This window comes from Procambarus clarkii, chromosome 5 (genome assembly GCF_040958095.1).
Source record: "Procambarus clarkii isolate CNS0578487 chromosome 5, FALCON_Pclarkii_2.0, whole genome shotgun sequence".
NCBI classification, from domain to species: Eukaryota; Metazoa; Arthropoda; class Malacostraca; order Decapoda; family Cambaridae; genus Procambarus; species Procambarus clarkii.
The window spans coordinates 4852955-4863519 of NC_091154.1; the positions used below are offsets into that span (position 1 = coordinate 4852955).

The window sequence follows — 10565 nt, forward strand, 5'->3', positions numbered from 1 at the left end:
TCGGGCAAGTTCTTAGTCCTAATTTTTAAACTCACACATTCCCAGGAAGCAGCCCGTAGCAGCTGTCTAACTCCCAATTACCTATTTACTGCTAGGTGAACAGGACATCAGGTTGAAAGAAACTGCCCATTTGTTTCCGCCTTCGCCGGGGATCGAACCCGAACTCTTAGGACTACGAACTCCGATCACTGTCCACTCAGCCATCAGGCCCCCAACAAGCAGGCGGTTCTCCCAAAATCAATAAACTGTCGTACTAAATTGCCTTATCCTAACCTACCAGAGGACCCACCAACAGAAAACGAGACAGTATGTTAATTTCGACTCAAGATGACGTCAGCTCCAGTGTCCGTTTGTGGGCAAATTGTGTACAAGACTGTACAACAATACTTATTTTCTTAATGTTAAACGTGTATATAATGTTTTCTTATGTTATGTAAGATTTTAGGTAGGTTAGTTTAGAAACATTTTGTGTCTACCTATTGTATTTATTATATCTATCATTTACTTTCTCATTTGACTGGTCTAGTGTTTACATTCTCATTTGACTGATCTAGTGTTTACATTCTCATTTGACTGATCTAGTGTTTACATTCTCATTTGACTGGTCTAGTGTTTACATTCTCATTTGACTGGTCTAGTGTTTACATTCTCATTTGACTGGTCTAGTGTTTACATTCTCATTTGACTGATCTAGTGTTTACATTCTCATTTGACTGATCTAGTGTTTACATTCTCATTTGACATCTCTCCGGCAGGTCAGCCGGGACTCATAAAGGTTGGTGTAATGCTTTTCCTTATTTTGTTTAACTTGACTTTAGTCCAATTTGCCTATTGTTATGAGGAATGGAAAATGCATAACCTGTATATATTAGGTATTTTATATGTGGGAATTTGCTTTTAAAGTAACTGAGTTAGCCCGAGTTGACGTAAGTGAATGATTTAATTGATTGTTGCCGCCGGAGGCGACTAGATTATTGTGCACCCCATACTTATCATATGAGCGGTAGTTTATTGTGCACCCCATACTCATCCTGTGGGCGGTAGCGCAAAAAAGGATTATATAGGGCACAAAAGGTTTTTTAACAGACCTAACGAAGATGATTATACTAACAATTACATCATCCTATACATCTTACACAGGTGTGCAGGATACACTACTTGCTTCTTAATCTCGTATGTCATTTATCTACTGGAGGAGAAATATGGAGAGGCCCACGTGGCCAAGGCGGTCCCCCTGGGGATCCCTTGAAGGGCAGCCACCAGTTTAATATCACTGACATAATTACAGTATTTAATAATGTTGTGAACCATCAGCTGGGTATAACCGCACTACCTTTGTTTAACATAAGAGTATCCATACAAATGAGACTGAAATTTTGGCTCTGCGTTTTAATGATGTTGTTCATAATGAATGTTATAACATTCTTAGTATCTATTTTACTAATTGAGTTTTCAAGTACTTGAAGAGCTGACTTATCCTACTGAAGTCGGGGTCGTCACGTTTGACATAAATGTAATCATTCCATTCTGAACTTTTGTTTTGGTTGACCCAGGTGTATCCTGCCGTTGTCATGAAGTGTTGGAAGGTGAGGTCAGGAGTGTCATCGGTCACCTCGACCACTATGACCCTGACGGAGAGGTCAGGATGGGAGGGAAGGAACGCCCTCAACACATCCTTCTCGACACCTTGCATGTCCAGCACCAGCAGGTCCACCGTGGACATGTTTAGTGCCCTGAGGTAGGACACCAGAGGGAAGCACTGCACGGTGTGGTAGGTCTCTTCGGACAAGCTCAGAAACTTATCATATATGGCCGACCCGAGTTGGACTCCTATAGTGTGAGAGGAACCCCGATAGTTCCACCTGTTGCCCACATACCCAGGCCCTAGCCGCAGTCCCACATGGATAGTTTCCTGCGGATAGGTAGTCCTGGAGAGACAGGTGTTGGTAGTCCAAGCTTTACGGTGCTTGAATGTCATCTGTCGGAAACTATCCGGGTCGGGTTCCACCAGTAGCCCCGTCCATCCCAGCTCCTGTTCCAGCCACAAGGTGTTAGACAGGTACTCCCCGTCCAGTGCCCCGGACTCTATGAAGACTCCGCCGCGGTGGCCCTCAAACATGGTCCTCGTATATGCATAAATCAATCCCCAAGAGTCTTGTTTTGCAGCAGCCTTGTATTTGGGGTTGGTGGAGAGGTTGTAAGGGAGGTTGGAGGGTTGTTGGAGGTAGTTCTCCCTCACCAGCGCCACCACCCGGGGGTCAGCTCCATCAATGGGTCCTCGGGAGCGGTGCTCCACCCCTGATACACACGTCCTCGAGTCCTCCTGTAAGCAATGATCCCTTGTTTAAACAAGCAAATCTTGTGTATATTCGCCCTGTGCAGTAGCTGCTCCAATCCACTTTAACATCATTTAACCATAAATTATCTGTGTGTTTGGTCACTGTTCACATTCAGATCATCACTGCATGTTTTTGCAGAAGGAAGCTTTATCCACCAGTTACCATAACATTAAGCTCAATGTCAACCATTTACGGGCAGACTCAGGCATATACCTAACATCTTAAGGGTAAATACTGAACATAACCGTTGGGACATTAGAAACAAAAACGTGATTTAAGGGCACATGTGTACATATAAAAAGGAAATATTATTGCACTAAAAGAAACATGGATGAATATGGAAACAGAAAATTATTACCCGAATGTAAAATTCGGGTGTTTAAATTTGTACAAACAAATGTGTAACTAACTCAATGAAAGAGTAAACTCACCTGTTTCTTGTAGAAAATCACACTATTTAGTGTCACAACCAACACTGCACAATAAATTGCACATTTGGAACGTTTTACCAAATTGCAAGGTGCCCGCATGATTATTGGTACAAGTGGGTAAGCACACCTCTGGGCACAGGTGGGTATGTACACCTCTTGGCACAGGTGGGTATGTACACCTCTGGGCACAGGTGGGTATGTACACGTCTGGGCACAGGTGGGGTATGTATACCTCTGGGCACAGGTGGGTATGTACACTTCTGGGCACAGGTGGGTATGTACACCTCTGGGCACTTTACATCAAATAGAAAGAATTCTATTTTGTCTTAAATTTGCATAATTGTTTCACTAGTAACAGGTATATTTGTCTTTGTTATACTGAAGAGGTATACAGTAGTTATACTGCAGAGATGTTAGCGAGATATACTGCAGAGATGTTAGCAAGGTATACTGCAGATATACTCTAGTCACAGTCAGACACAGTGAAGCAGATCTGATGACAAAAGCCGCGTGAGGTTCTTGTGTTTAAGGAAGGAAAGAGTTTATTATACTAATCTGTTTATAGATTATTTTGTTTAAGATAAAAATCCGTTGTTACAGTCTTCAGTACTGTACTATACTTCTGTATTGTATACCTAGGCGTTAATATTTAGTGGTTATCTTATGTAAAACTATATAAAATATATACATATAATATCATCAGTACTGGCAGTGGTGTTATTTTTGGAGACGTTGATGAGCGACACGCTGGCGCAGTCTTCCTTCAAGCACCCGCTTGAGGGGTGGCCAAGCCCTTCACAACACGTTCTGGCCCTCACCTCAAGAGGGAGACCTGGGCACCGCCGGGTATCTCATCTAATAAGCTATATAACACTATGAAAGGTAACAGACTATATATTATCTTCTATCTTTTACAATGTAAATATTCTCTCTTTATAATAATAATAAATAATTCGTTGTGTCGGGGGACAGGCAGCCAGAGGGTGTTTGTACTTCTTAGGCTTATACCGAGGTCCCCCCCACCAGGGTCACTGATCCCCCCTCCCCAGGATTGAACCCCACAACAAGCTGACTAACTCCTGAGTACCTCTTACTGCTAGGTGAACAGGTGCATCAGGTGATAGAAAACGCCCCAACCATTTCTGTCCCGCACGGGATTGGAACCCGGTATTCCCGATTGTGAGTCGAGAACGAACCCGACTGTGCTACTGGGACCCTATACATTCTCTCTTTAATGTAATTGTTAAAGTCGTTATGATTGTATTACTGGACATTACTATTGTTACACACAGGAATGTTAAAGTCGTTATGATTGTATTACTGGACATTACTATTGTTACACACAGGAATGTTAAAGTCGTTATGATTGTATTACTGGACATTACTATTGTTACACACAGGAATGACAATAGCGTGATGCATCAAATGAACAAATCCACAAGGGCTCACGGACGTAGGTTCGAATCTTCGTTACGGCCCTTGTGGATTTGTTTACCATTGTTAGAGTTTGACTCTTGTGTATATAAATCAGTCTGCAGTGTGATTAGTGATGTCATTGTTATATAACTGTAATTAGAAGTATGAGAGCTTGTATTACGCAACTGTAACCTGCTCGTGTCTGATGATCCACACAAATACAACACAATTACAAATGGTGGTAACACTCCAGCCCATGTTGGCCTCATAATAACTCACTGCCAGACAACATGAGGGGTCCGGCCCATGTTGGCCTCATAATTACTCACAGCCAGACAACATGAGGAGTCCGGCCCATGTTGGCCTCATAATTACTCACAGCCAGACAACATGAGGGGTCCGGCCCATGTTGGCCTCATAATAACTCACTGCCAGACAGTTAACAGTGAACCGTCTCATGTTGGCCTCATAATAACTGAAAGCAAGACAGTTAACAGGAAACAAATATTACACAACTGTTACTAATCAGATTTATTCTCTAAATTCGCATATAATTATTACATACTCTTTCATCTAAATTCAGCCTTTAGCTGGCTTAAGCCATCGATGGGTTTCCTCCCTGGCTTGCTCTATAACCTCCAAGCCTCCTGGCTTATTCCCCAAATCTTTCCACCAGCTTAATTAACCTCCCTAGCCCAATCTTCATTTAAAAGTATTTACGTCATAGCTTAATGGCTATAATTCTCTTATCATACTACCCAGGGTGTGGCCACATCATACATAACACTCCAGGGTCTGGTACACTTGTGCCTGGTACACTTGTGCCTGGTACACTTGTGCCTGGTACACTGGAGTCTGGTACACTTGTGCCTGGTACACTGGAGTCTGGTACACTTGTGCCTGGTACACTTGTGCCTGGTACACTTGTGCCTGGTACACTGGAGTCTGGTACACTTGTGCCTGGTACACTGGAGTCTGGTACATTTGTGCCTGATACACTGGAGTCTGGTACACTTGTGCCTGATACACTGGAGTCTGGTACACTGGCGTCTGATACACTGGAGTCTGGTACACTGGAGTCTGGTACACTGGCGTCTGATACACTGGAGTCTGGTACACTGGAGTCTGATACACTGGCGTCTGATACACTGGAGTCTGATACACTGGAGTCTGGTACACTGGAGTCTGGTACACTGGCGTCTGATACACTGGCGTCTGATACACTGGAGTCTGATACACTGGAGTCTGATACACTGGAGTCTGATACACTGGAGTCTGATACACTGGAGTCTGATACACTGGAGTCTGATACACTGGAGTCTGATACACTGGAGTCTGATACACTGGAGTCTGATACACTGGAGTCTGGTACACTGGAGTCTGGTACACTGGAGTCTGGTACACTGGCGTCTGGTACACTGGCGTCTGATACACTGGAGTCTGATACACTGGAGTCTGGTACACTGGAGTCTGGTACACTGGCGTCTGATACACTGGAGTCTGGCACACTGGCGTCTGGTACACTGGCGTCTGATACACTGGAGTCTGATACACTGGAGTCTGGTACACTGGAGTCTGATACACTGGAGTCTGATACACTGGAGTCTGGTACACTGGCGTCTGATACACTGGAGTCTGATACACTGGAGTCTGGTACACTGGAGTCTGGTACACTGGAGTCTGGTACACTGGAGTCTGGTACACTGGCGTCTGATACACTGGAGTCTGATACACTGGAGTCTGATACACTGGAGTCTGGTACACTGGAGTCTGGTACACTGGCGTCTGATACACTGGAGTCTGATACACTGGCGTCTGATACACTGGAGTCTGATACACTGGAGTCTGGTACACTGGAGTCTGGTACACTGGCGTCTGATACACTGGAGTCTGGTACACTGGAGTCTGATACACTGGAGTCTGGTACACTGGAGTCTGGTACACTGGAGTCTGATACACTGGAGTCTGATACACTGGCGTCTGATACACTGGAGTCTGATACACTGGAGTCTGGTACACTGGAGTCTGGTACACTGGCGTCTGATACACTGGAGTCTGGTACACTGGCGTCTGATACACTGGCGGCTGGTACACTTTCCGGCAGGGTAATTTAGTGTCCCTGGACAGCTCTATTACCTAGTATGACTACAAGGCAACGAGATGCCTCTATTTATATAAGATAATAGGTGGGGGGAGGCCAACGGATTCTACGCTAAACTCTGCCTATTTCCCCACACTGGCATGGCACCGTGTTTTCACCTCTCTTACCATGTTAATGCCTTACTACAGTGACCTCATACCTTTTGTGTGTGATTCGAGGCTTTATCTAACACTCAGTCAGCCTGTAACACGGGGAGGGTTTCTCGTATGATCTATCCTACCTTTTCCCCCTCTACCCGTATTCTTACTTTCTATTCTCTACAAGGGACTCCAAAACTTTTACTAAAGCCGACTCCACGCCACGTGGTCCTAAGACGATTGACCGACTTAGGATTCTACAACCCGTATGACGTGACCTAGGCTTTGAGCAAAACCCTAGAGTCGCCTCCGCCGCCACCACCAGACCAGAAACACTGAGCAATGATCGAGGTCTAGATCGATCATGCTAATTAATCATCCTTGGGGCTTGATCCCCCTATAACCAGTACCCTTTAAGATCTTAAGTGTGGAAGTAATTACATGGGAATGATGAATTCCGATTCGATGTTAGAATCGGCGCCCAATTCAACTCTGCCTCTTAGGGACCACGTGACCAGGACAAATTCATATACATATAACAAACACATGGAAATAATGAAACTGCAATTTACTAGCTAATTAATTTATTAAAAGAAAAACTAAAACAAAATCTAAATGATTATCACTCCCTACTGGAACACTCCCTAATTGACCAGATCGGCAATGAATTGACTATCCCTATAAATAACAATAGCAACTATACCTCTATGTTGACCAGCTCAGATGTTGGGGCTGGTCTTGGGGGAGAGGTAAGATGGTTGACCTCTCCCAGTTGGTCTCGAGTCCACACTAATCTGTCCTCTCTCTGGTCTTCCCCAGACTAGAGCATTGTATTGTTCCGCATCGCTTACCAAGTTACTTAGCAAGGTTTAAATTATAACAATTAACCTCTGTTGTACATAATTGATCCAGACTGGTTGAATTATTTTACTGAAGTTAAATTACACAAGCATCTAACGGCAGAGCTGTTCCCGATCACCAAATGGCTATTTGACCTTTGAGAAATAGTGGACATGTCAACTCTGATGACCTATGACCGCCGGTCACTCCGCCTTACAACTTAGATCTGGTTCGTGACGTCACTGATGGTGACTTAACTCAAGTCTCCTAATAATTAGAATACTCTTGGTACTATAACCAGGAATATTATCCAATACCATTTTAATACAAAATTAATAAAGGCTAATTTCTCTAAATAAGTGAATACTATAGAATGGTTCATTATACAAAACTATGAACAAGGCGTCAATTATTTTCACCGCGAATTCCCTGGGGTCAGGTCCCGGGTCACCACGCGGGTCCAGCTTCCCATTCTCCCTTGTAGATAAACCATTCTGGATAATTCTTACAACCAGCCTAGTTTGTTACAAGCCACTTTACTGTAAACTTTGTTCTCCTCGCTTCGGTAAACTCCAGTCTTCCTTATACTTAGCTTGAATATGTTTTCAATGCTTCTATGGCGTTACGATGAATAGTGTCTTAGTTTCAACTTGTTGATGATTGGATCATCTCTCTTCACGTAAATATTGTCATCAACAAAGGCTGACTGGTTTTGGTTGACCCAGGTGTATCCTGCCGTTGTCATGAAGTGTTGGAAGGTGAGGTCAGGGGTGTCAGCTGTCAGCTCAACCACTATGACCCTGACGGAGAGGTCAGGATGGGAGGGAAGGAACGCCCTCAACACATCCTTCTCGACGCCTTGCATGTCCAGCACCAGCAGGTCCACCGTGGACATGTTTAGTGCCCTGAGGTAGGACACCAGAGGGAAGCACTGCACGGTGTGGTAGGTCTCTTCGGACAAGCTCAGGAACATTTTGCTCAGAGTAGAATTGAGTTGGACTCCTATAGTGTGAGAGGAACCTCGATAGTTCCACCTGTTGCCCACATGCGAAGGCCCTAGCCGCAGTCCCACATGGATAGTCTCCTGCGGATGGGTAGTCCTGGAGAGGCAGGTGTTGGTAGTCCAAGCTTTACGGTGCTTGAATGTCATCTGTCGGAAACTATCTGGGTCGGGCTCCACCAGTAGCCCCGTCCATCCCAGCTCCTGTTCCAGCCACAAGGTGTTAGACAGGTACTCCCCGTCTAGTGCCCCGGACTCAATGAAGACTCCGCTGTGGTGGCCCTCAAACATGGTCCTCATATATGCATAAATCGAACCCCAAGAGCCTTGTTTTGCAGCAACCTTGTATATGGGGTTGGTGGAGAGGTTGTAAGGGAGGTTGGAGGGTTGTTGGAGGTAGTTCTCCCTCACCAGCGCCACCACCCGGGGGTCAGCTCCATCAATGGGTCCTCGGGAGCGGTGCTCCACCCCTGACACACACACCCTCGAGTCCTCCTGTAAAGAGCAACATCTGTTAACACATTGATGCATTTCAACTGCATGTAGTACTCTCTCATCTATTATCTCAACTTTAAATTTTAGTCATCCCTATATGGTTTTAAATTTTTATACTATTACCAAACGTTTCATAAAAAACAAATAAGACTGAAGCCTGACTGTTCGGTTGACAGTGATGCTTTATGGAGACATTAATGCCGAGGCCAAATTGACCTCTGGACTCTATACTAATAGAGATGATCTCTGTAAAGACCAGCTAGTTGTTACCATTAGGTGGTCGTTGTCGTTACATACAACTCGTCAAGAAACATGACAAGAACATGATCAGAAGATGACGTTCAGAGCGTAATAGGCCTAGAGGCTATCTGGAGCAACATAAGCGACAAATAAAAGCTTGGAGATAGAACTGTTTTTTTGGTGACAAATAACAAGGAGAACAACTGGATAACAAGATAATCTTCGTGGAGAAGACACATGGAGCACAAAACTGTTGGATGCTGCAGACAGTAATTTTCTAGTGTACAGGAATCATATGAAGCCATATAAATCTACGGGAACTTTATCCTGAGGTTTGCTCGGAAGGTTCTGTTGAGCAGGGGTGACGTTGTCACCTTGCCCAGTGTGGTGTACTGTCATGGCCGTACACTCAAGAAGGCAGATAAAACTGGCCTCTAGTGTGACGAGTGACGTGAAGCAACCGGTTAGGCTCCACTTACATCTTGGCCTGACTAGGTTGACTCAGCCTTGGTGAACGGTACACTGCTTGTCCACCGTCTTTACTCTTCCCAAATTCTCCAATAATTTCATTTTTCAGTTCTTTAATATACTGCCACTCGTCCTAAGCCAACATCCTTCAGGTAATTCCCTGTCTCAGAAGATCGTAACCTCTCGCCTATTTGCATTTTTCAATGCTGAGCTTATCATGAACTCTAGAATTAAAGTCAGTCTAAATAGTGGGAACAATTTCTACAAATTAATGAAACTAAAACATTCAAAATATTACCAAGTCCTGTACAGCGCTTCAACTTGTTAATGATGGAATCATCTCTCTTGACGTAGATGTTGTCGCTAAACATTTTCACCGTGTTTTGGTTGACCCAGGTGTATCCTGCCGTTGTCATGAAGTGTTGGAAGGTGAGGTCAGGAGTGTCATCGGTCACCTCGACCACTATGACCCTGACGGAGAGGTCAGGAGGGGAGGGAAGGAACGCCCTCAACACATCCTTCTCGACACCTTGCATGTCCAGCACCAGCAGGTCCACCGTGGACATGTTTAGTGCCCTGAGGTAGGACACCAGAGGGAAGCACTGCACGGTGTGGTAGGTCTCTTCGGAAGCACTCAGAAACTTATCATATATGGCCGACCCGAGTTGGACTCCTATAGTGTGAGAGGAACCCCGATAGTTCCACCTGTTGCCCACATACCCAGGCCCTAGCCGCAGTCCCACATGGATAGTCTCCTGCGGATAGGTAGTCCTGGAGAGGCAGGTGTTGGTAGTCCAAGCTTTACGGTGCTTGAATGTCATCTGTCGGAAACTATCCGGGTCGGGCTCCACCAGTAGCCCCGTCCATCCCAGCTCCTGTTCCAGCCACAAGGTGTTAGACAGGTACTCCCCGTCCAGTGCCCCGGACTCTATGAAGACTCCGCTGTGGTGGCCCTCAAACATGGCCTTGACATAACTGGAAATTTGAATCCACGGTTCTGTCTTCCTGTAAGCCTTGTATCTGGGGTTGGTGGAGAGGTTGTAGGGGAGGCTGGAGGGTTGTTGGAGGTAGTTCTCCCTCACCAGCGCCACCACCCGG

At 45.1% G+C, this 10565-nt stretch overlaps 1 protein-coding gene across 1 annotated transcript; it reads right to left on the reverse strand.

The window, feature by feature from the left end:
• Nucleotides 1-1415: 1415 nt before the first annotated feature.
• LOC123766854 (uncharacterized) lies at nucleotides 1416-2869 on the reverse strand. The gene is made up of 2 exons (XM_045756272.2): nucleotides 2771-2869; nucleotides 1416-2323 (listed from the first exon to the last, which is right to left on the reverse strand). The coding sequence occupies exons 1-2, from the start codon at nucleotides 2867-2869 to the stop codon at nucleotides 1433-1435; spliced, it is 990 nt and encodes a 329-aa protein (XP_045612228.1). The 3' UTR covers nucleotides 1416-1432.
• Nucleotides 2870-10565: the final 7696 nt, after the last annotated feature.

Bases quoted from the DNA above. Each gene is read 5' to 3' on its own strand.
- LOC123766854 (XM_045756272.2), bottom strand. From the start codon at position 2,869: ATGCGGGCACCTTGCAATTTGGTAAAACGTTCCAAATGTGCAATTTAT. The intron at 2,324-2,770 runs GTGAGTTTACTC...CATTGCTTACAG, and splicing joins TGATTTTCTACAAGAAACAG to GAGGACTCGAGGACGTGTGT.